General features: G+C 42.3%; 1 protein-coding gene across 1 annotated transcript in view; it reads right to left on the reverse strand.

Annotated features, from left to right (window-relative positions):
- TMEM145 (transmembrane protein 145) overlaps positions 1 to 25,183 on the reverse strand; it is a 180,083-nt gene that overhangs the window by 55,179 nt on the left and 99,721 nt on the right. Inside the window, exons 2-4 of the mRNA XM_077456618.1 lie at positions 24,387 to 24,461; positions 11,339 to 11,416; positions 11,167 to 11,253 (exon numbers count right to left, since the gene is read on the reverse strand). Of these exons, the coding sequence (XP_077312744.1) occupies positions 11,167 to 11,253; positions 11,339 to 11,416; positions 24,387 to 24,461 (240 nt within the window). The remainder of the gene's footprint in view (positions 1 to 11,166; positions 11,254 to 11,338; positions 11,417 to 24,386; positions 24,462 to 25,183) is intronic.

Below are 25,183 nucleotides of genomic sequence, written 5' to 3' on the forward strand. Positions count from 1 at the left end.
ACATAGTAAACATTCAGCTCCGAGCTGAACCACCTACGATACACTGTTTCTGCAAAGGACTTTTATGATTCTATTGTATTTTATCCCTATATTATATACTTTAACAAAATGGGAATGTATGGATCATTTGTTTAACTGTGATGTATTAGGCTGGGTTCACACCGCTGCGGCAGCGAGAACCGAATGTGATTCGCACCGCACTGCAGTGCAAATCACATCCGATCTCTGTGCGATGCGAGTTCAGCCATACAGATAGTATGGCTGAATTCGCATCGCACCCGCCGCAAACTCGCACGGGACCCTTTTTTTGGTCCGCAGCAGAATCGGATCACATGGGTGTTCACACCATGCGATCCGATTCCTGTCCGAGTTTGCAGATCGCACTGCGATATGCGGACTGATCTGGGGGTGTCATTAACATTTCACTGACACTCCCAGCAGTCCGCATAGGGCAGTGTGAAGCGGGAAAACGCCGCAGATTCGCGGCGTTCCCGCATCGCTCCGGTGTGAACCTAGCCTTAGACAGCGTAATCGTCATGCTCTGAGATATAATAATGGATGTTTTGTTGTTTTTAGAAATAAATATTGTTTGAATTTATATTTAAAAAAAAATAAAAATTTGTGTCTATGCCTAAAAAGTCCATCAATGTCAACAATAGTTGTCTCTTTCCATAGTAAATTCAAATATCGGGACGTGGCATGTCTATTATGTAGTGTATCCACTGTACCACTCTGTGGTTGATATACCTTTAAACTGGACTCATCAGTCTTATCAGGAGATGGATTGGGGACAGTAAAAGAAGGGGAGGATCATAGAAGACCGGATCAAGCCTGTTTACACAATGCAGAGGACAGTGGCGTAACTAGAACCTTCAGGGCCCCGATGCAAGAAACCATGAAGGGCCCCCCTGAACCCCAGCCAGGGCCCTTCCCTCCGAGTCTGGTGGATAAACTCCAGGGCGTGATCGCAGGTATGACCTTTGTGAGCCCTGTAGTTCCACCACTGGCATCAGTAGTTTTTTTTAAATTATTTATTTTATTTATTTTTAGGTGCCCCATTGGGGGACTGTCCCTAGGCAGGATGGGGTCCCCGTCCCCAGAAGAGATGAGGTCCTTTTCTCCAGGGGAGGTGGGGGCCCCTGTCCCCACGTGAGAAGGGGTCCCTGTCCCCAGGGGGAGATAGAGGGGGCATGTAATGGTGTGTGGGGGATGGGGTCCTCTCACTCACCATGACCAAGCTGTAGGCCGCGCACTCATCCATGTTGGCCTGGGCTCCATCCAGTGTGCTGGACCGGGCGATCAGCATATCTCCCAGAAAGACCTTTCATCATCTGTGTATGACGGGGGAGGAGGAGGGCTGGCAGACAAGCCTGCAGTGTCCTCTGGCGAGCCGGCTCTCATAGGGCTGCACTGCATCTGTGTGCTTAAAGTTTGTTTACCCAGGAGAAGTATGCAGTGCAGAGTGGGCCGAATTCGGGGGGGGGGGGCGGGACTCTGGCTGGGGAGAACAGACATCGGACTGAGCGGCAATGCATGGTGCAGGAGAGGGGTACTCTGAGGAGCCGGCCGAGGACACAGGTCATGTGGGGAATGCACAACTAAAGAGCAGCCAGTGCGATAGTTGAGCCTGGAGCTCTGATAGTCACCCTCCACCTCCAGCCACCCATGTGCATGGTGCACTGGTACCCCTAGCTGCCTATGCTGCTGCCGGCCATATGTAGAGGGGGCTGCATGGGCCCCCTGCATCACAGGGCGCGGTTACGGTCACGACTGCTGCACCCCCTATAGTTACGCCCCTGGCGGAGGATTACCCCTTAGGTTCCCCAGTGAGTATAACAAGCATGCTTTACTGCATTTATAGGCTGATTTTACTGTTGTGGGTTTAGTAACACTTCTCCATATTCACACCCATGTTAATAACAGACAACATTGTCCATTACCCCGTCTTTCTTATCCCAGCCCCCTAATTTCTGTCTGCCAACTCAGCTAAGATATCTCAAATATCCTAAATTAAAATGGGGTCTTGTATGCCACTGATAGTTCTTCATGAAGAGTAATAATTGTATATATTAAGAGCTATGACAGTTCTGTAAAAATAGATAATGTCAAGTTGTATAATTTATATTCACATTAAAGGCCATCCATATTGTTGTCCTTTATACAGTTCTATGTATATAAAAAAAAAAAATATTCCATTGCACAAAATTCCAACCAAATGGCTGTCACTATGTTTACTCAAACATAGGTAGTCCTAACTGTCATATGATCATGGAAAAAAAAATCCCAAGTGACAACTTGAGTATTTATCAGTACTGTATACATATAGTGAGTAATGTGGATTGCTTAAAAAGATGGTAAAAAGTTTCCCTCTTAATAAGCTCCTTTTCACTCTCAAACATTATAGAAATATTTGTAGTATTAGCTTCCTGTTTAAGCCATATGCACACAAGCAATGTAAACTATAAATCCACTGAGCCTCCTTCTGTAGAAGGAATTTGTCTAAACCGTCCTATCTATCTGACAGCTGTAGTCAATCCCATTGATATTTTTTATCTCCTTTTTCTGATAAGATGCACCACCGATGTATGACTGCAAGAGGGAGTAAGCTCTCTTGTTGGTTCGTTAATAAGAAAAAACAAGATATATTATTTCTTAAAGACCACAGGAGGGAGCACCTTAAGAAATGATATAAATGAATGGGGGAAGGCGAGTAAAAGAAAGATATGTCCTGACGAGGTCGCCAGTTAAAATGAAACACGTAGACACCACGTGTATGCACACTGCCTCCTAGTTATCCATGTGGGAAAGGATTATTGATAGTCATCAGACTATGCACGTGTAAGCTCCCTATTTTATTAATTAAATAAATAATTAAATAATAATAAGTAGAAGTCCACTCTATTGCCCCGTACACACTATTGGACTTTCCGACAACAAAACCGTGGAATTTTGTTTGAAGGTTGCTGGCTCCAACTTGTCTTGCATACACACGGTCACACAAATGTTGGCCAACAATTACGTTCGTAGTGACGTACTAGACATACTACGTGGTTTTCCAGCTATTTAGCGCCACCCTTTGGGCTCCTTCTGCTAATTTCGTGTTAGTAGAAGTTTGATGAGTGTTGATTCGCGCTTTTCTTTTTGCGTTTTTCATTTAGCGATATTATTATTATTCTTGATTTCACTTGAAAAAATAAGCCTTTGCAAATTTGCCAAATTTTGCCAAAATTTACAATAACTACATCAGTATCACTAGCAAAGCAGCTTCATTATGATCTCATTAAAGCGGTTCTTTACCCTAAAGGGGAAGTTCCGCTAATCTGATCCCTCCCCCCCCTCCGGTGCCCCAATCGGCACTTTTCAGGGGGGAGGGGGGTGCAGTTACCTGAACACACAGTTCCCAGAGACACAGCGGGGGACCATAAGAGATGCGCAGCGCGACTCGCGCATGCGCAGTAGGGAACCGGGCAGTGAAGCTGTAATGCGTCACTTCCTGATTCCCTGACAGAGGATGGTGGCGGGGGCAGCAGCAAGACGAGCGATCGCTCGTCATCTGCCGCCGACATCGCTGGCCCCTGGGACAGGTAAGTGTGATTTTATTAGTAGCTGCTGGCTTTTAATATTTTTATTTTCGGTGCAGAAGAAGAAGAGAATTGTGCGTTGCATTTCGAGATTTCCTAATTTGCCACATAACAAATGTTAATTCTCCATTACGAACGCTATTTTACAAGACCGGCCGCTTCTGCTTCTGAGCATGCGTGAACTTTTGTGCGGAGGACTTGTGTTCACACGATCGGAAATTCCGAACAAAGTTTTGTTGGTGGAAAATCTGAGAACCTGCTAGCCAACATTTGTTGGCGGAAAGTCCAACAACAAATGTTCGATGGAGCATACACATGGTCAGCCAACAAGCTCACATCCAACATTTGCTGTCGGAAAATCCGATCGTGTGTCATAAGACTAAAATCTCTAAATCTACAGGCATTTACGATCTAAGACTAACCTATCTAGCCCTGTAAAGAAGAAATGGCTACATACCTTTTTTGGGAAGCCGCTCAGGTCCGGTCCCATGCTGGGCTGTCAGTTGCGGCTTCGCAGCAGCCCCATTGCAACTGTGGGCACCCGGCTGTGGCTTCACAGCCGGGCACCCACTGCGCATGTACAAGCAGTGCCGCGCACGGTGATTGGCCACGCAGTCATCTGGGACCTGTCACGTGTCCCAGATAACTGACAGTAGGGAGGGTGCGGAGCTGAGCCCTTCCTGCGCCGAGGGGAAGTGACGTCAGGAGCCCAGGCACTGAAGGAGGCAGACTACGAGGGACCCCCTACCAACAGGCATTTAGAGATGAGTTAAAAAAAATCCAAATTTTTTTTGTATTTTTTTTAAAGAATTTTAAGCATTTTTTTTTGTGGGTGGAACACCACTTTAAGTATAATATATTGTGATCTTAGCAGCCTTCCAATGTTTACCTTATTAATAATTCAAAGGTTGGTTTAAATACTTCGTCTCTTGGGGTGGCAGTTAGGAATCTCCACCTCCCCACAGGAAGGAGCACCTTAAGAAATTATATAAAAGAATGGTGGGCAGGGGAGTAAAAGAAAGATATATCCTGAAGAGGTCTTCAGCTAAAATGAAACGTGTAGACACCACGAGTATACACACTGGCTCCTAGTCACCCACGTGAATGAACATATGCCAGCAATGCAGCGAATGGCATACAGCATTTGTCTTCACTCAGTCTAACGGGTGAGATTTGGGGCACAACTGTCTTCCAGATGCAAGACGAGAAAGGATTGATATTCATTTGCAGAGGAGACTATGCACATGTAAGCTCCCTATTTAATTAAGTATAACATATTGTGAGCCTGGCAGCCCACCCAGATTTACATTAATAACAATTCAAAGTTTGGTTTAAATGCCTCTATAACATTTGGATTGGACGATAGGAATCTCCAGCCTCCCCACCATGATACAAATTAAAGGTTTTTTGAATGGCTGATCCAAAAAATGGTAAAGCATTAGCCCTTGTATATACGGTCAGAGAATCCGTCGGAATGTGTCCTATCGGACCGTGTTGTCGGATAATCCGACTGTGTGTGGTATGCATCGGACTGATTCCGTCGGAATATCCGTCGGACCCAATTTTCCAACTTGTTGGAAATATTTTCCGACCAACTGGTTCGATCGGACATACTCCGATCATGTGTAGAGAATTTTGATCAGACCAAGTGCCACGCATGCTCAGATCAAATTCCTACATCAAAGCTATTGGCTACTAGCCTGAACGTAGTCCCATTGTAACGAAATTACGTCATCACGTTCTGAATGATCGGATTTGTTGACAACTTAGTCCGACCGTGTGTGTGCAACAGTTTTGGATAAGATCCAACGGGCAAAATCCGACGGACAAAATCCGACGGATTTGGTTGTCGAAATCTCCGACCGTGTGTACGGGGGCTAAGAGGAAATGAGAGCCAACTTCAAAAAAGGAATAGTACAGAATCCCAGCAGCAGAGCGAGTTTAAAACTCGATTTAGATTGCATGGACATCTAATAATAAAAAGTTAATGAGAAAGTAGAATATAGTGATACTTGAGTCATATATTCATGCAGGAATAATCCACCCAGGGATTAAGGGAAATCTCCCCAGTAGACCATCTGTGGGAATGAGCGCTTCCTAGACAAATTGAAGGGGGAATGTATCAACCATAGACTTCGTGCTCTAGGAATGATAGTAGCTGAGAAAAAATAAATTTACAGGAACTGGAGGAGTCTATTGAACCCGGTGTGTTAAGACTGAAGGAATTTAAAGATCTTCTCAACTTCAAAAACTGAATAAGTCTCTTTGAAAGGAGGTAAAAGACCAAAAGGAAGAAGAAGAACAAAAGAGTGGCAAACAAAAGAAATATCTACGTGACTTGCAGGACTGGGAAACCAGAGATATTTTTGATTTAAAAGGACAGAGAAGTAGAATCAGGTCCAGAAATAGATATACAAAAAAAGGGTCGCAGGCTGGTTGGTGAGTTGAGCTTGGAAATTCTTTGCTTTTATTTTCCAGAAATAGATATAGATAGAGATCTCCGGAATTAGAAGGAAATAGTACAAGACAGGAGAATCGGGTATGAATTTTAGACAATGAAAACGTGAAAAAGAAAAAGAGGAAGGAAAACAGCATATTACATTTTTTAGAAATAGAGTTGATGGGAGGACCCTGTTTCTCTCTTTGATGGGCGGGGGGTTAAGCTTTGTGCCAAATGATGGGAGAGATGAAGTGGACATTTACAAAGAGTTGCGTAAATTTCCAGAGTTAATCTAAAACTCCATTATAGTAAAGAACCAACAAAGAAGAAATATACCGTATTTATCGGCGTATAACATGCACTTTTTTCCCCTTAAAAGCAGGGGAAAATTGCGGGTGCGTGTTATACGCTGATCCCCCGCAGTTCTGAGCCTCTGGGCGGCTTTCAGCCACCTTCAGCTCTTCAAGGTGGCTTTCGACCACCTTCGGCCAGTATCGGCGGCTTTTGCCCGCCTTCGGTCGTTTTTGGCAGCTTTCGGCCGCTTTCGGCCCTTCTCGGCGGGAGAAAGCTGGCGAGAAGAGCCGAAGGCGGCCGGAGGCCACCGAGAACTACCACGCGCCGCCGAGATACACATGACGGCGGCATTTTAAAAAGATAAAAAAGAGGCAAATAAAATAGACAAGGCGGCAATGGTGGACAAGGCTGCATAAGGCTGCAATGGTGGACAAGGCTGCATAAGGCTGCATGACAAGGCTGCAATGGTGGACAAGGCTGTATAAGGCTGCATGGCAAGGCTGCAATGGTGGACAAGGCTGCAGATGACACTGACAAGGCTGCAGATGGACACTGATGGGCATATAAATGTAAGTTGTTTTTTTCCCCTTAAACTTCCCTCCTAAAAGTTTTCTTCCTTAAAATTCCCTCCTAAACTTGGGGTGCGTGTTATACGCCAGCGCGTGTTATACGCCAGCGCGTGTTATACGCCGATAAATACGGTACATTGTGAGGGAATTAATGGACCAAACATCTAAAAATATCACTCATATTATTTCCTACAAACTTCTAGATATCCCTCAGCCCTTCTATATATCCCTCAGTCCTTCTAGATATCCCTCCATCCACCAATTTGAGAAAGAAATAACAAAATCCCACCACCTAAAAAAAAAACAAAGCAACTATTAAACCTAGAGTAACAGACTATAAAGAACAAGGCAAATACAATTTTTCAAGGGTGGAGAGATTAGCTTCAGAAGATCTTAAATCCAGACAGAATGTAATCATTAAACCCAATGATAAGGGGGAATATAGGATTATCAAATGAGTAAAATTACATTATGGAAGGCATCAGACAATTAAAAGACCTTTCCTGTTATGAGATGATAGATGATGATGATGATCCCTTTCCTGAATTAGTGAGAAAACTAAATAAAAAATTGCATTTGGCCTGCCATCAGGGACAATTCTCTAAAACATGGGAGGATACCTTACAATGGAGAAATACAACATCCCTGCTTTTTATAGAATAACAAGTGCCCAAATTAATGAGTTACCCTCCTGGCAGGGAAATTGTTTCCAGAATAGGTAGCCCTCTAAAGTGAGTGTGAAAATTTACCCATAAAAAGTTGCACCTATTGGTGACAGAACTTCCACTGTTTGTGTTGGATACTGGAGATAGTTGTGCAAAATTCATAAATTAAGAATCCCTGAGGATTGCTTCCTCCTGGGGGTAGATGCAGAGAATCTGTATACAACCATATCCCACAAATTATGTTTTAAGGCTGTTACCAATTGACTGGATCAGGGACGCTTGCTAGAGGGAGCTCATAATGCATTTGTGGTTGGATTACTGAAGTTTGAATTATATAACAACTACCTTGTCTTCAATGGATGATACTATAGACCAGGGTTAGGCAGCCTTGGCACTCCAGCTGTAGTGAAACTACAAATCCCATCATACATCCATCTCTGGGAGCCATGCCTATGGCTTTTAGTGTCTTGCAATGTCTCATGGGATTTGTAGTTTTACCACACTTGGAGTGCCAAGGATGCTTACCCCTACTATAGACAATAGAGGGCTGCAATGGGTGCAGCATGCGCTCAGGCCTATGCCTGGGTTGGCAGAAGAAAACCGATGTGTACGGCATGTGTAGGAATATGCTCTCTTATGGGTCTGATACTTTTATGTTCTGGTGGCATGTCTAGGAGAAGTTGGTTAAATTCCCAGAAGAATTGACCATTAAAAAGTTCAATGTTTTTCTCATTTATAAATATAGTGAAAAAGTGATTAGGAATTAAAAAAAAATGGTAAATCAGTTGCGAACTACAACCTTTTGGAGGCCAACAGCCAGAAACACTAATCCACACTTATTTATCATACACTGCCCCTTCATAAAAAATGCAAAGAACTCAAGTAGGTTCAGATAAAGGGGCTATATACATGGGATTATCTGTGCTAGTAAGACTGGAAAAAAAGCCAGCAGGAATTATTGAACCCCATTATGAAAGTGGAAGATGAATGCCAGCTAGGTAAATTAAGATAAGAGATAACTAAATTTGGCACACCTCAAGAAAGACTTTGTGACCTGTTAACTAAATTTTGGCATATTTTTATGTCGGACAATGTAAATGCAAGTAGCGGGCCCTTTTCAAAATCTGATAGCATAACAGGCTACCAGTCTTCAGGACATGTTATTCCACTATGAATACTCCCCTAAAAAGGTGGAGTCTACAAGTTACCTAATGGAATGTTTGAATGTGACCAGGGCCAATGCAAGTAGCGGGCCCTTTTCAAAATCTGATAGCATAACAGGCTACCAGTCTTCAGGACATGTTATTCCACTATGAATACTCCCCTAAAAATGTGGAGTCTACAAGTTACCTAATGGAATGTTTGAATGTAACCAGGGCCAGTGCTTAGCTATCTTGCGCCCTATGCAAGACTAGGGGAAGGGGTGCGATCTGGGAGTCATTAGTCTTGCCTAGGGCCGTGCAGGTGACAGAATCAGAGAGTGGACTCACCGAACTCAGCAGCTACATTCAGAGTCCCGCCTCCCCAGCTGTGCCCACCTCCGCTGACCTCTGCCTGCCTCCACCTCCTCTGCTGACCTCATGCCTGCCTCCACCTCCTCCGCTGACCTCATGATTGCCTACTCTGCCTCTCCAGCTGTGCCCGCCTCCTCCGCTGACCTCATGCCCACCTCCTCCACCTCCCTAGCTGTGTCTGCCTCCTCCGCCAACCTCATGCCTGCCATCTCCGCCTCGTGTTCCCCATCAGCGGGCAAGTCAGCGGCCTGCAGTTACTCCTCCTAGACAGTAGTGTGCCCAAGGCGATGTGACCATTGTCTTGTTTGCAAATTTTGTAAAAAAGACAGTTTTCTGGGTTAGCGGTCATTTTGACTGATATAAATGTACAAAATATATGTAAATCGCTGCCTAAACTGACGGCGCTATATAAGTGCCTGTAATAATAATAATGATTATTATTTTAAGATGTTTTCAATGCAGTCATTCATAAATTGTACCACATAATTTGTGATTTATTATAAAAAATGCCCTTGCAATAATATCTACATTGGGAGAACCAAAAGAGAACTGAAAGTTAGGATACAGAAACACTTGTATTTATCATAGGAAAAAAGATAAAAGCAATTGCATAACTCTTTGGTGAAAAGACTGAAATTTAAAGGGATCAGCAATCACACAGGTGTTAAGGGAAAACCATTAAAGAAAACATATTTATAATAGTATGGCACCAAAAAACATGTTTTCTCTTGGAAGACTAAGAGAACCATAGAAAAACATTCATGCAACTTTGAAAGTGACTCTGTGGGACATGAAGTGACTCACGTAAGTTGATTTAATGCATTATAAGCAGATTCAGTGGGCTTTTCATAGTGCCTCGCAATTACACTGTGCAGACTTTCTCCTAATGGATGTGTGGGTGAGGCTGCAGTAGAATCACTATGAGGACGGTCTTAGAAGCTGGGATAACATGATCTGTACATTGCAGGCTCAGCTGCATAGCGATTTAAGAGCTAAGGACAGAATAAACTATACAGATTTATATAGCAAAACGGCATGTGTATAGAATGAAAGCTTGGATGAAAATAAGATTCATTAGGCATTCTTCTTTGAAGCGTCGTTCACTCTCTCCCAGGGGATTTTTGTGATACCACCAAATACTTATTTGGGATGATGCTAGCTGGGATATGGATTCATTCATATTGGATAAATAGGCTTCTGCCTATGGTCTTTTTTGTGACCTAAGGATCCTTTTTGATCTACAACACCTCCCATCCAATATCCCCTGTTCAATAAGATTTTGATGATCAGCCCACAGGTGGCCTGTATAGGTTTCGGTGGTATTCAGCCTCTGAGCTTTTTCATATCTTTTTCTCTATTGGAAAACTTTTTTTGTCCAATCACTGATTGATTAACACGTATTTTCGTGATCCTCCTGCAAGATAGTGAGATCCTTCTCTTCTTTGCAATTTCTGAACCCCAAATTTGTCCTGAAGAAATGTACAATGAAACGCGTAGACGCATTAGGGCCCACATCATGTATTGATTTCTATCTCCATATGTGATTTTTATCATTATTTTTATCATTATTTCTTTCATGTCTCTGGTCTTTATACTATATGTATTTTTCAATAAATGTTAAATATTTTTGTACTCCCAGTGTTTGTTGTGCCTTTAAAGTCCGACTACAGGTTTTCTTTTAATTAATTTTTAAGTTTTCTTTTTGTTCGTGTGAATTGATGTATTTTGTTATTGTATGTTAAGTGTCTGTTAACAGCTATATGCAATATGTTTATTATGCATATTCGTTTCCAAATTAAAATTGAATTTGACTTGAATTTTATTATTTCAGACAAATAAAATTTTGTTATTTCGGAGGATTCCTTAACTATTGTGATTCGGAATCCAGATACACCCGAATTTCCGTAACAAAACGAATTGCACATATCTATTACGAAGTACTGAAGCCAAAGGATTGTCTTGACAAGCAGACAACTAGCAGCTTCCTAAAGAAATTAGCAATGAAGTCAACCACTATGTTGATGATGACCTGTTTAGTTTCAATTGCTAAAAAAAAGGAGAGAAGGTTTTAACAGATTTCACGTTATTTATTAAGGGCCTTACCAGACAGCCAGACCAAACATACTGTGTTGTCAGGTTAATTACTTGGTTGTTCTCTGGCCGGATCACAGACTCCTTCATCAGGCAGTCCTACAGAAAAGAGCACCAGTTGAAATACAGTTATCATTCAACAGATAATGCATGTCCCAAAATGTAGCTTCTAGCTCCAATTAACCTTGTTCCCATTTTTATACACCGCAGGCCACTGAGATGGGTCATCAAAGTACAGCAGAATGTTCTGGCAGCATTTCGCCTGTAAAAAAAAAGTGAAAGTATGAATACGGGCATGGCAAGGGGTGAGCCCAATGGCTAAAAGTCTTTATAACAAGGCAAACCCATTTTTCTCATATTGGTAAAGTGTACCCTACGACTTAAAGTCTTTATAACAAAGCAAACCCCCGTTTTTCTCATATTGGTAAAGTGTACCATCAACCAATTTCTCTTTGTGGTTCCATTGGGAGATTTTCCCAACATGTCATCAGGAAGTTTGAACCCCCATTAGCTTCTTATTCCTTTTGAAGATTTTCCTTTGTTTTTAATCTAGGTCAGTAATGGAGAACCTTGGCACCCCAGATGTTTTGGAGCTACATTTCCCATGATGTTCATTCACTCTGCAGTGTAGTTGAGCACCATGGGAAACGTCGTTTCCAAACATCTAGGGTGCCAAGGTTCGCCATCACTGGTCTAGGTCATAATCTTACCAATAAGGAGGTGAGGTGGTGGAGAGCTGAACTGCGGTGTAGGTGAGTATTCCAATCTGCTGTGGATGTTCTTTTTATAGAAGCTCTCAAGTACACAAACAGCCCTTGGAGCAACATTTCAACACTTGTATTAAAGGGCATCAACATATTGTTGAGAGCTCAGATAGAGTGTTTTGATCATAGTAATCATTTTAGGAAGAGCCACTGTGATTTAGGGAATCTAAGAGGCCCCCTTCATCACCGCTTGACAATACTGGACTAGAAAAGATCGTCTGCACAAAAAGTTTGCAGATCTTGGAGTTATAATAATACAGCATTAAATCTGTTCCGGTTATCGGTCAGGCAGCAACCTCTTGAAGCTGCCAAAATATAGTCAATGCTTTTGTAAAAAATTGCTATGGTCAATAAACTCTGTCTGGTCTGTCAAGAATATCTTGACCCTCTCTTCTCTACACACTTGAGATCTTATTAATGAGGCCACAAACAGTAATGAAACCAGACAGATGTTCTAACCCTCAATATTATATCCAAAACCTAAGAAAAGTTTTAGCCAAGGATAAATTTAAAGTGAGGAACTAATGTATTGCAACCGCTGAGGCTGAGTTCACCTCTGAGTGGTTCCCAGCAGGATAACACAATTAACTACCACAGAGAAAATGCAGAAAACATAGAAATGTCAAAGAAAAAAAAAATAAGGCTCCTTCATATCTCTGTGCTACAGAGTGGTGAATTAGGGAAAACACAGCCTGCATAAGTTTTACAGTGTGTAATGTCCAAGAGGACAGGGAGCCTTTGGCTTGGGCACCAAACACTACCAACTGATCCTTTTATGTTAGAGTTTCCTGTAGGCTAAAAGTGTATCATACAAAATGAGCACTGTGGTTAACCATTGTGGAAGGTGCATGTTGTCTTAACAAGCATGGTTTGGGGGTACATGTACGGCAGCTTGATTCCCGTTTTTGACACAGACTTTAGAGTGTCCCTAATAGCGTACAACGTATCTCACACACATTGGGGGAGCTCACAACCTCTACCAAACACTCTGGAAACCCCACATGGGTAAATCACAGAAACGGAAGTCAAAGGCAATCCAACAATCTGAAAAGTGGCCTGTTGAGAGGCCACACTGAAGCGAAACCTGACGAGGACTGTCTCTCCTGCATCCTCTCCACCTGTTTACCTGAATCTAGTTGTAGGAGGAGCAGTATTGTGCGCAGTCCGTAATTGACACAGGCAGGTGCAATAAACTTGTATTGAAAAAATTCAACAACAGTTTACAACGAACCCGTTGGGGAAAGCCACCCGGCCAGGCACACTCATAGTTCAGTAGCATGACAGGAGTAGATTCCAGCTGGAATGACAGCATCTGTTGCAAGGGAACTGAATGCGGCCCTTGACCACCTGGTCCCCAGTCAGGAGAATGCCCAGAAGAGATGAGGCCCTACTCTTACCCTCCTCATCAGGAACCTTTCCCTAACACTTTTGCTGTCCCTCACAGACAGAATACCAGTCCATACTCTGCCCACTCGCCAAAGCAGGCCAATACCCAGGAGTCAGGTCCTTAAAAAGGCTCTGCCTGACCCAAGTTGGCTGCTTGAGTTACATGCATAGGGCAGCAGCATCAAATAGGATAGTTTCCCCAGTGAACCAGGAAACCATAGAGGAACCTTGTTCCTCCTGACTTCCTCTCCAGCAACAGGACTTCAGTAAGCACCCCCTGCTGTGGAGAAATTCGACTGCATCTGCCTACATAGTGTTCACCAACCAGATGGAGGATATGGCTAAAGTGAATCGCTCATGCCTGCGAGACCACCGCCTTCCCCTTTCAATGGCTGCACTTGATGAGAAACTGGATGTACTTCTTCATAAGGTCACACAGTCAGTGCCTGCAGAGGTGGGCAAATTGGCAAATAAGATGAAAACATCTTACAACAAGAAAATTAAGAAAACAGGGATTGGAGGTAAAATATCCACCTGGAAAGTACTTCTGAATTAAGGAGATTTAAAAAAATACCCCATTAGTCCGTTAATCAGTTTTTTTTACAAATATAATTTTTATTAACTTTTTTGCAGTAATAAACAAGGTTTGTACAATTGGTCATATTTTGTAATAAAGAAATTCACATGCTCTCACTATTGGTAAACATAAGATAGGGAGTTACATTACATCCATCGATCAAGAGTTCCATTTCTCAATGGTTGAGGTGTCTCTTTATTTCGGCGTCTTCGTATTGAATTGCCTTGGTGTTTTAACCTCCTGTTTATCTACCGTATGTCTGAGAGTAACCCTGTTCACTCTACATTGTTCTAATTCAAATAGTCCTTATATTATAAAGAATAGATAAAGTAAGAAAAGTTAGCAAAGAGAGAGAAAAGACAGGGGGGGAGGGGGTTGTGTGGGAGAAGGAACGGTTATGGGGACGGTGATTGGAGGTAGTTGCGGATGGGTTTTATATCATGTCTGTAAGATTACTTCTGCTTTGCACTTATCAGGTTTTTTTATGTCTCGAGGAGGGATTTACCCTCTTCCGAGTAAATGAATAGATTCCAGAGAGACCAGGTTTTTTTGGTATGTCTCTTGTCTATCAGCTGCTGTTAGCATCAAGTCTTCCATCTTTCTTATATCTTCCACCTTTTTCAGCCATAATGCTGTCGTCGGCGGGTTCCGCTGCTTCCAGAGTAGGGGGATACAGGATTTAGGAAAAAATTGGTATAAATGGCCGTGCTTAGGTCTACAGGTGGTTGCTGCCACTCTAAAATATCTATGGGATACAGAATTTAGCTGCATTCAATAAATTACGTAGTAGGGATTTCTTATAAGTTCTTATCGACATTGTGGAAACGTGGAGTAGAAAGGATGCTGGGTCATCTCGTATTTTAAAATCAGTACATGTTTGGGATATGTTGCGTACCATTGTCCAAAAAGTCGTCAGCTTAGGGCATGACCAGAAAATGTATAATATCGTCCTTCTGTCTGTCTCACATCTCAAACAGCGATCTGGTGTATCTGGGAAAATTGTGTCTAGTTTGCTGGGTGTCATGTACCATCTCATTAGTACCTTGTAATTGGTTTCTTGTATCTTAGTACAGAGTTATGATTTGAAAGAGAGGTTTATCATGTTCTGAATTTGTGGGGTAGTAAACGTGCGGTTTAAGTCTGTCTCCCATTTCTGTATACTGGTTAGTGACGGTTGTTCCTTGGGGGTGTTTAATAAGGCATATGCTTTGGACAGGACCTGGACCATTGGTTCTGTGCCCGAAATAGTACTCCTCAAATGTGGTTAGCTGTCTAACGTATGCCTGCGGATCCTTTATAGTTTAAAGGAAGAGGTGTATTTACGCAGCGTTCCAGAATGTCAGTTGGTAGGGGCCCATTGGGTCCATCAACTTCTCAATGGTAGGCCATTTATCTGCCACCACGAACTGTGAGGCAGATACCTACGTGAAATTGTGTGGGCTGTATGCCCAGAGTAAATTTGGGGTTACCAATGATTGGTGTTAAAGGTGAAGTCTTTATGGTTTGCAAGGTTTGCAGGGTGGCTTGAGAACATTGTTTCAGAGTATTTCCTATCAGAGGGTGTGACTTAGGGGCCGTTGGTAAGGAGTCCCAACACCATAATGCTCTCTTCAGGGGTATAGGGGTCTGACTTTGTTCTACTTGTGTCCAAAGTTTCAGTTCACCGTGGCGTTGCCAGTCAATGACTCTGCCGAGGTGAACTGCCCGGTAGTATCTCCGAACATCTGGCAGTGCCAGTCCTCCATAGTGTTTTGGTAAAGTTAGCTGGGTGCGGGTGATACGTGGCTTTTTGTAAGCCCAGACAAAGCAGGTAAATATGGCCTGTATCTGTCTAAAGTATGAGGTCAGTATCTTGATTGGCAAAGCTTGAAATAGATAGAAAAATTTTGGTAAGATACACATTTTGATTAAGTTACTTCTGCCAAACCATAAATGTATGTATGTTTGCCATTTCTCGAGTGTTATTTTGTTTTTTGATAATAATGGGGGAAAGTGGAGTTCGTAGATACGGGAGAGGTGTGCTGGGATGTATGTGCCCAAACAATTCAGTGCAGATGATGTCCATTTAAATCGGAATCCTGATTGTACTATTGTAAGGGTTTGAGGTGGCAGTGCGATTCCCATCGCTTCTAATCTGGTTTTTATTATGCAAGTCCTGCTTGCATATACACCTTTTTTCATTATTGTTGTACTCTTACACTCCTAGTGTTGGCGTAATTTCTTATGTTTACTTTTTATGGTCTAACGAGATATACTGTATATATCTCAATGAAACTGTTAGCCTAATATGAATCCTTCACAGACCTGATGCAGGTTAAAATATTGACTTACTTATTTGATTTACAATGTCAAAGGGCTAAACTCTATCAGGAAATTATGGTTAGAATTTAAGATATTAGCTGCTGATGTAATTTTCATACAGAAAACTAATTTTGCAAAATGCGTCTCCCTCAAACTTTCCTCTAAATACTATACTGCATCAGTGCAAAACACCCTCTTACCCTAAATAAGGTTTATGCACCAAATATTAAGCAGATTTCCTTTCTACTCTCTGTGGTAAAGTGATACTAAATTTACATTGTCCCTTCTTTTTCTGTATATGGATGATTTCACTGTAATTATTTTAATAAAAAGTTAATTTTTCCTAATCAATATACAGCTGTCATATGACTCAGCTCTCTCCCAGCCTTTCTGCAGGGAAACAAAAGCAGGATGAGCTTCTAGTCCTCTGCTGCTGGTCACATGTTAAAAAAAAAAACAGTCTTTGGAATACAGAGTCAAAATAAATATCAATAAATTGTTTTAAGTTGTAATACAAATATATATTTGAAATCAAATTGTTGATATTATATGGAAATAACATGGTGTGAGCATATTTCTGGCAGTTACAGGCTGTGTCACTCCCCTCCAGCCGGTGTCTTAGAATAAAAGGGAGGTGAAGCCTCTTAATCTACATGAAATATCCAACCCCCATTGTATTTTGCTGGTTAGTCAGCATGGAGGAGGAGGGAGGGAGCGTTCTGTCATTTACCACAGTGTATACACCCACCGGTGTGACTCTATAGTCACATGGGCATCTCAGATGTGATAGGGAGGAAATGCTCAGCATAAAAACTCACTGAAAACTGAGCATGTGCAGAGTTGTCAACACAGCTGCAAAACCCCTAGCTGATTGGGTAACAAGGCCAGGAGGTGGAGATTGAGAGCAACAGGATCAACCAGGTTTTGTGCAGAATACAGAAAACTAATCTCATAGTGACTGAGTGAGTATTGACAGCATGTAATACACTATTGTATTGATAGTTTTTATAATGTGGGTTTAGTGACACTTTAAGTAGGAAGGAGGCTATTGAAAAATCCCTTACAGTTAAAGAAGTATTTTAATCCTGTGCTTTTTCCTTATGGTGAAAACAACCCTGCATCCTACTGATCCTTCTAAACACCAGAGTTGATTTACTAAAACCAGAGTGCACAATCTGGTGCAGCTATGCATGATAGTCAATCAGCTTCTAACTTCAGCTTGTTCAATTAAGCTTTGACAATAAAACCAGGGAGCTGATTGGTTTCTCTGCAGAGCTATAGTAAATTTTGCACTCTATAAACAGAAAAGTCAGTGCTACTACCCATACACCACATAGATAGCAGAGCTCCCGGGTGCTCGATCCACAATGACTGGCTGAGTAGAGTAATGTAGAAAAAAATTATCTGCACTCCGGCTGTTGCTCTTAAAATTTCTTAATTTTATTGACTCATATTACGCAGATTAAATCAGTTGATGCGTTTCAGCCTATAAGGCCTTAGTCTGACCTACAAGGCCTTAGTCTGACTAAGGCCTTATAGACTGAAACGCATCAACTGATTTAATCTGCGTAATACGAGTCAATAAAATGAAGACATTTTAAGCCCACGTACACACGGTCGGAGATTTTGCCAACCAAATCCTTCGGATTTTGCCCGTCGGATTTAGTCCGACGGATTGTGTCCGAAATTGTTGCATACACACGGTCGGGCCAAGTTGGCGAAAAATCCGATCTTTCAGAACGTGATGACGTAATTTCGTTACGATGGGACTACATTCAGGCTAGTAACCAATAGCTTTGATGTAGGAATTTGATCTGAGCATGCGTGGCACTTGGTCCGATGAAAATGCTCTACACATGATCGGATTAGGTCCGTCCGGCCCAGTTGGTCGGGAAATATTTCCAACATGTTGGAAAAATGGGGTCGGACGGAGATTTCGGACGGAATCAGTCCGATGCATACCACACACAGTCGGATTATCTGACGACACGGTCCGATAAGACTCATTCCGACAGATTCTCCGACCGTGTGTACAAGGGCTAAGAGCAACAACCAGAGGGCGGCTCATTTTTTCTACATTAATCTACTCAGCCCATGTTGAAACGCATCAACTGACTTAATCTGCGTTTGTTCACTGTGGCTGTTCAATAAAATGAAGAAATTTTAAGAGTAAAAATGGCGTACGGATAATTTTTTCTGAATTTTGCACTCTCCAGTCTTAATAAATCAACCCCACCATGTCTAGCTTTCCAAGGCATTCAGCTCCTGATCTTATTCTCCACTTGATGCTTGGAGACCTACACGTCCTACCAATAGACCAATAGACAATACACCTTCTACTCACCAGTCTATAAATAATATAGATTGGATTATTTCCTCATTGTGTCTCCTCTCATCAGCCATGTCCTAGCCACAGACATAGAATCTATAACGTGGTCAGACCACGCACGAGTTACCTTGGATCTATCTTTTTCTCCATGCCACTGGAGACTACACAATTATTTACACAAACCTCTTTCTACACAAGAAGAGACGAGGAATGTTTTAAAAGAATTTTTCAATGTTAATAAAGGTTCATCTGAGAAGACCTCAACCCTTTGGGAATCTCAAAAAAACCTTTTATTAGAGGCCATTGTATTACTGCTGGCTCTCGTCTTAAAAAAAAAGACAATAAGCTAGCAAAAGATACCCAACTTAAAAAGTTGCACGAAGATAAAAAAAAAACAACTCTTAAAAACCCCTACCCTGAATTACTTTTACAAACCCCAGGATACAATCTTATAAAGTTAGCTTAATTTTTTTTTTTATTATTAATAAAACCTAAATAATTGCCTCACCCCCCCCCCCCCAAACGACTTACCTTTATTCATATGATCTTCCATAAGTTTATGGCTGACAAACCCTTAAAAAAAACTTTCCATGGAAGACAAAATTGGACCAAATAAGGTTATCACACCTGAAGAAATAATAGACGTTATTAATCCCCTCCCTCTGCACAAATTTCTAAGCCCTGATAACCTATCCTATATCTATTATATATATTTTGTCTCCATCCTACTTCCCCATATATTGTAGACTTTTATGTACTTATACAATACTGTATTCCCTAAATCAGGCAAGGATCACACTCTCTCTGGTTACTACCTACAGACACACTGCCCTACTCAATTCTTACAAAGATGTTAGTGAACAGACATACTTGTATTTGTAGCGTACCCCTTAAGGAGCCACTAGTGAATTTTTCCCCCTTAGAGGGCACACAGTCAGACACACCACCTTTTCTGCACTCCTTCACTGGCTCCAAAGAAGAGTCTAGGGGTTTCTTTTTGGATTTTTTAATGGAAATTATGAACTTGGATGGGAATAGGGAGCACGGGATACCCCAGAAAACTGAACAACTTACAAAACTCTCAACTTCCGGCTGCACTGCACAAAAATGAATGTCCCATAGGATCTCTGTGCTGTTGGGGACCTGTACTCCTTCCAAAGGTAAAAGCTACACACAGTCACTATTCTGCAGCACTGGGATCATCTACTCACATAGCCACAGGATCATCGGTTGCCTCCTGCCGATATCCACCAGCCTCTTCCTAGTGAGGGAGATGTAGACCACGCCACCATAGGACAACTGGAGTCTTTCCCACCAACTTCCTCTTGTGTCTCTCCAGTGAGTTTCTCCAGACCAGACTTGATCCTCAATCATGGATTTTCAATCAGGCCCCCCAGCTAAGCCTAGCTAGGACATCAGTGTCTTCCTATGGGGGCCTGCACAAGGGACAGAGCCCCTGCACAGGGGTCTCCACCTGCAGGACTGGACCCAGGAACACTTCCCCCCCCTGCCCAGGCCTCTGACTATTTATGGGTTCTCTAACCCCCTACTGGTCACATCTTCCCAGGGATTGTTTAGAGTTCTATAAATATTCAAGCTGCGTGCCCTGTCCTTCCTCCCACTAGGATTCTAGTCTTCTCTAGAAGACAGGGAGAAATAATAGAGTTTGATGCCCCAGTTGAAGTCCTATTTCAGACGAAACACGTAAGGCTGCTTCTTACGCTTCCTATATTGCTTTTTAACCATGTGATCACTTTTTTTTATGTTTTGATACCTATTTTATGTATTTGGCATTTTTCAAAATAAAAACGCCAATCGATACCCTTGAATCTACACTATTGGGAGCCTTTCTTCTTTTATGTTTCTACATGTTACTCGCTCCCTATGTTTACTGATCGATTTGAGAAACACTTTTTGGATGCCCTGGCTGTTAACGTCTTGGTCTGCCGATCCCCTTGGATGCTCGTGGATGGTGAAGGATCTCACAGAGCCGGCCGCTTCAAGTGATTATCACTACATGCTCGTATGATCTGGTGTCGCTGACACACAGGTCCATCTTTTCCGGTAAGAGTATTTCATCATACCTGTTTATTTGGATCTTACCATTCATCTAAGCACAGCTGTTTGCCGATCTTCCCAATGCAGGATTGATCTTCTAGTTCCGAGAATCCATTATTCATTCCGATGAACTCTAGTGGACTCTTTTTCTATTTTTCACTATTTATATTCCATTTTATTTAGCGCTATATTTGTCCCTTTTAGTTTCTATGAATTTTCGTCACATTTGTATGTAGCTGCTGTACGTAATATTTCACCGCAATTTTAGCGCAGTAATTATCAAGTTTTTCCTAGAAATAATAGAGTAGCAGCCTGTGAAACACTGAGCAGCCCTAAATAATCAATCCCTACTCATCTGATTACAGGGGTGTCAAACTAAAATTTACCAAGCAGCCTACTCTACACTGGGAGGGTGCCACCTATTCTTCTATGCATCTTAAACAATGACCAAGTAAGGTTTATATAAGCAAGACAAGCCAGAGATCTCTGAGAAGAAACTGAACTTTCACTCTTGATGGCTTTCAAAGGAAAATTCTACTGGAAACCAGAACAAAAAGAAAGATGCCTTATGTGCTAGTATACTGGAGATCAGATGGATGGAAAATCTAACCACTAGGATCAAAAATACAATCCCAAAGTTCACCCATACCTGGTCCCAGTGGTTACTTTTCCCCTAAAACCTACTACCTAGAGCAGAGGTCTCAAACTGGTGGCCCTCCAGCTGTTGAAAAAATAACAACTCCCATGAGGCATTGCAAGGCGGACAGTTACAAGCATGACTCCCTCAGGCAGAGGCATGATGGGACTTGTAGTTCCGCAACAGCTGGAGAGCTAACCTGTTTGAGACGTCTGACCTAGAGACTCGTTGAAATCCATTAAATTGCTCATATCTATTTATTCTACTGCCCATGCTCTATTATGTAGAATGTTAGAGAACAAACCATGTTTAGTAATCCATATATCTCAAAATGCCAGATTGTTTCTTGTTTATTACCCTTAAAATGTAAATTTAGATGTTGAATCTGAACTTTTCTTTGAAGGGTTCGATTATTAACAAAGCACATACCTGCATTGATGTAGACCTATTACCTATATGGATATGATATTCAGGGGCGGGCTGACAACTCATGGGGCCCCCGGGCAATAGGAAATTATGGGGCCCCCAGGCAATCAGAGATTATGGGCCACACAGTATACACAAACACACACCACAGTATACAATCACACAGTATACACAGACATGTTTCTATTGGCTGAGAAGGTACTGGAGAGGTGGGGCAGCTATAATCTCAGGATTTTTAGACCAAAAGGATGTCGGTAAGGGACATTTCAGAGACAGATGTAAAAAAAACACACATTTTTACATACTGTCCCTAGTTTTACTGAGGCTGGCAACCCTGATGGGGCCCCCTAGTGGCATGGGGCCCTCGGGCAGTGCCGAGTGGCCCAATGGTCAGTCCGCCCCTGATGATATTTGAATTGTGTACAGCAACTACAGTACATGGCAACTAAGTACACCTTTAGTGTACTTAGGAAATTATACAGTCATTTTCTTGTAACCCCCACTTTGTTAATTATATAAAAATCTAATAAAGACAAACTTAAAGCGGAGGTCCATCGGACCCCTCCCCCCCTCCGGTGCCACAATCGGCACCTTTCAGGGGGGAGGGGGGTGCAGTTACCTGGATAATCCAGGTAACTGCACCCACTTCCGGGATAGCTCTCTGCGGAAAGGGGCGTAACTTACGCCCCTTTCCGCAAGTGCCCGCCCCTTCCCGCAAGTGCCCCGCTGCCTGCTGGGAAACACACAGATCCTAGAGGCAGCGGGGAGCGTCCTTATTGCGCAGCGCGATTCGCGCATGCGCAGTAGGGAACCGGGAAATGAAGCCGAAAGGCTCCATTTCCTGATTCCCATACCCAAGATGGCGGCGGCAGGACCTGACAGGCGACCTAGAGATCGGCTTCGGGTGCCGACATCGCGGGCGCGCTGGACAGGTAAGTGTCACTATTTTAAAAGTCAGCAGCTGCAGTATTTGTAGCTGCTGGCTTTAAAAAAAAAAAAAAAAACGCGGAGTCCCTGTGGACTCCTGCTTTAATAACAGAACTGGTTTATTGTAACAAATCTTTTCACAATTGTATGCTAAAAATGGCAATAATTAGGTTTTTTTTCACATGTGTGGCAGCCCTCACAACCCCTCTAAAAAGCAATCTGCGGTGGATCGCATTCACACCAATGTGCCACAATAGCATTCATTGCATAGGTTGTGTTCAACTATAGTAGTGCATGAAAAATACAGATTTTTACTTGTAAGTAAAAAGTGCTTGGTCCTTAAAGCAGAGCGCCACCCAAAAAGGGAAGCCCCGCTTATTTGCCTCTTCCCCCCTCCGCTGCCACATTTCCCCCGCAGCGCCATTCCCAAATAGGGAACCAGCTGTGACACCGCAAGGCTTCACTGCCATTTTCCCTTACCTGAGATGGCGGCGGCAGCACCCGAGAGTCTATTAAAAAATTGGCTTGGGTGAAGACACCACTGGATTCGTAGACAGGTAAGTGTCGTAATATTAAAAGTCAGCTACAGTATTTGTAGCTGCTGAATTGTAATTTCTTCTGAAGGAGCCCGGAGCTCCTCTTTAAGTGGTTGAACAAGCTGAAGTTAGAAGTTGATTGGCTATCATGCAGAGCTGCACTAGATTTTGCAATCTCCAGTTCTAGTAAATCAACCCCCTATAGCCTGCTAGAAATTGCACTGGAATCAGATAGTCCTTCAACAAATATGCATTTTCTATGCAGTTTCCATTAGACTCTATGGAGATGAAAACCGCTTTACACCGGACCAAACTGTACAAAACCTTTTAAAAAATGCATTGCGTTCAGACTGCATACACCTGAATGGCAACCATAGAAAGCCATGTTACTTTATTTGTCAGGCGATTCCATGCGTTTTGGAACGCATACCAAATCGCATCTGTGTTGATGAAGCATAAAAAAAAGTAGTGCATTTTAAAACACTATATTGAATGACCAGCATTTTTTTTTCATTTTTATTTTGTCATGCAATATTCATACAGGGAAATGCAAGTAACGCACATTTATATATTTTTTTATCAATGCACAAAACTTCAGCATTTCACAACATAAGTAAGAATCTAGCCTAAGGCTGGATTCACACCTATGCAGTTTTTGTGCTTTTTGCATTTCGCAGATTTGCACTACAGAACGTGTTCCATAGGAAACCATGTTAAATGGTCTGTAGTGCAAATCTCCAAAATGCAAAAAGCACTAAAACTGCATAGATGTGAATCCAGCCTTAGGCCTGATTCACACTTATGCATTTTTAGTGATTTTTGCATTTTGCAGATTTACACCACAGTCCATTTACCATGGTTTCCTATGGAACACGTTCTGTAGTGCAAATCTGCAAAATGCAAAAAGCACTGAAAATGCATAGATGTGAATCAGGCCTAAACCTAGGTTCACACCCTCGCATTTCTTGCAGGCCACGTTTGCGCGGGCACAGCAGCCTATACATCTGAATGGGCTGCCATGCATTCTTTTCCCACAGAAAAAGGTGCATGCACCTCTTTCAAAACGCAGCCCGCAGGGAAATCGCATGGTCAAATTTCCCAGCGGTTCCTGCAAACGCACTGCATTTTTACATGTATGGGGGTGGCATTCAGCATGAATGTCAGCCTTGCACGTTTTCTCACAGCAGCACGTTTTCACTGTGTGTCGTGTGAACCGAGCTTTAAAGAGGACCCCCTCACCTATAAAAAATCAATACAAGTGGCATATAATATAAATAAACAGCGCACTTACCTCTGGATATTTAAATCTGAATTCAAGCCTTCCATAGTCTGACAGAAAACAGAAGCGCGTGAGAAAGACCCAGTCCTTAGATAAAAAAGAGAAAGAATTATAATGTCATATCTGATATAAAATAATAATAATGTTACCTCACATCCTTCCTTTTCATCCTTCACTCCAATCCCCTGAGAGATCCTCTACAACCTGGATTGCTCTCCAGCATTCTGCCAATATGGCCCTCACTAGAACTGCCACTTCCCACACCATGAGACCTCACTTTGTATCATGCAATAATTATTAAAACTAATGCAAGAATGGGCCATTGGAGGAAACAAACCCTCTGCTTTATATTCTTTTTACAGTGTCTTGAAAAAGTATTCATACCCCTTGAAATTTTCCACATTTTGTCATGTTACAACCAAAAACGTAAATGTATTTTATTGGGATTTTATGTGATAGACTAACACAAAGTGGCACATAATTGTGAAGTGGAAGGAAGATTATAAATGGTTTTCCAAATCTTTTACAGATTAAAAGGTGTAAAGTGTGGTGTGCATTTGTATTCAGCCCCCCCCCCCCCCATCAATACTTTGTAGAACCGCCTTTCACTGCAATTACAGCTGCAAGTCTTTTTGGGGATGTCTCTACCCACTTTGCACATCTAGAGAGTGAGATTTTTGCCCATTCTTCTTTGCAAAATAGCTCAAGCTCTGTCAGACTGGATGGAGAGCATCTGTGAACAGCAATTTTCAAGTGTCGCCACAGATTCTCAATTGGATTTAGGTCTGGCGTTTGACCGAGCCATTTCT

Source organism: Lithobates pipiens, unplaced genomic scaffold (assembly GCF_037356315.1).
Source record: "Lithobates pipiens isolate NorthernLeopardFrog02 unplaced genomic scaffold, aLitPip1_a1.2 Scaffold_27, whole genome shotgun sequence".
NCBI lineage: Eukaryota > Metazoa > Chordata > Amphibia > Anura > Ranidae > Lithobates > Lithobates pipiens.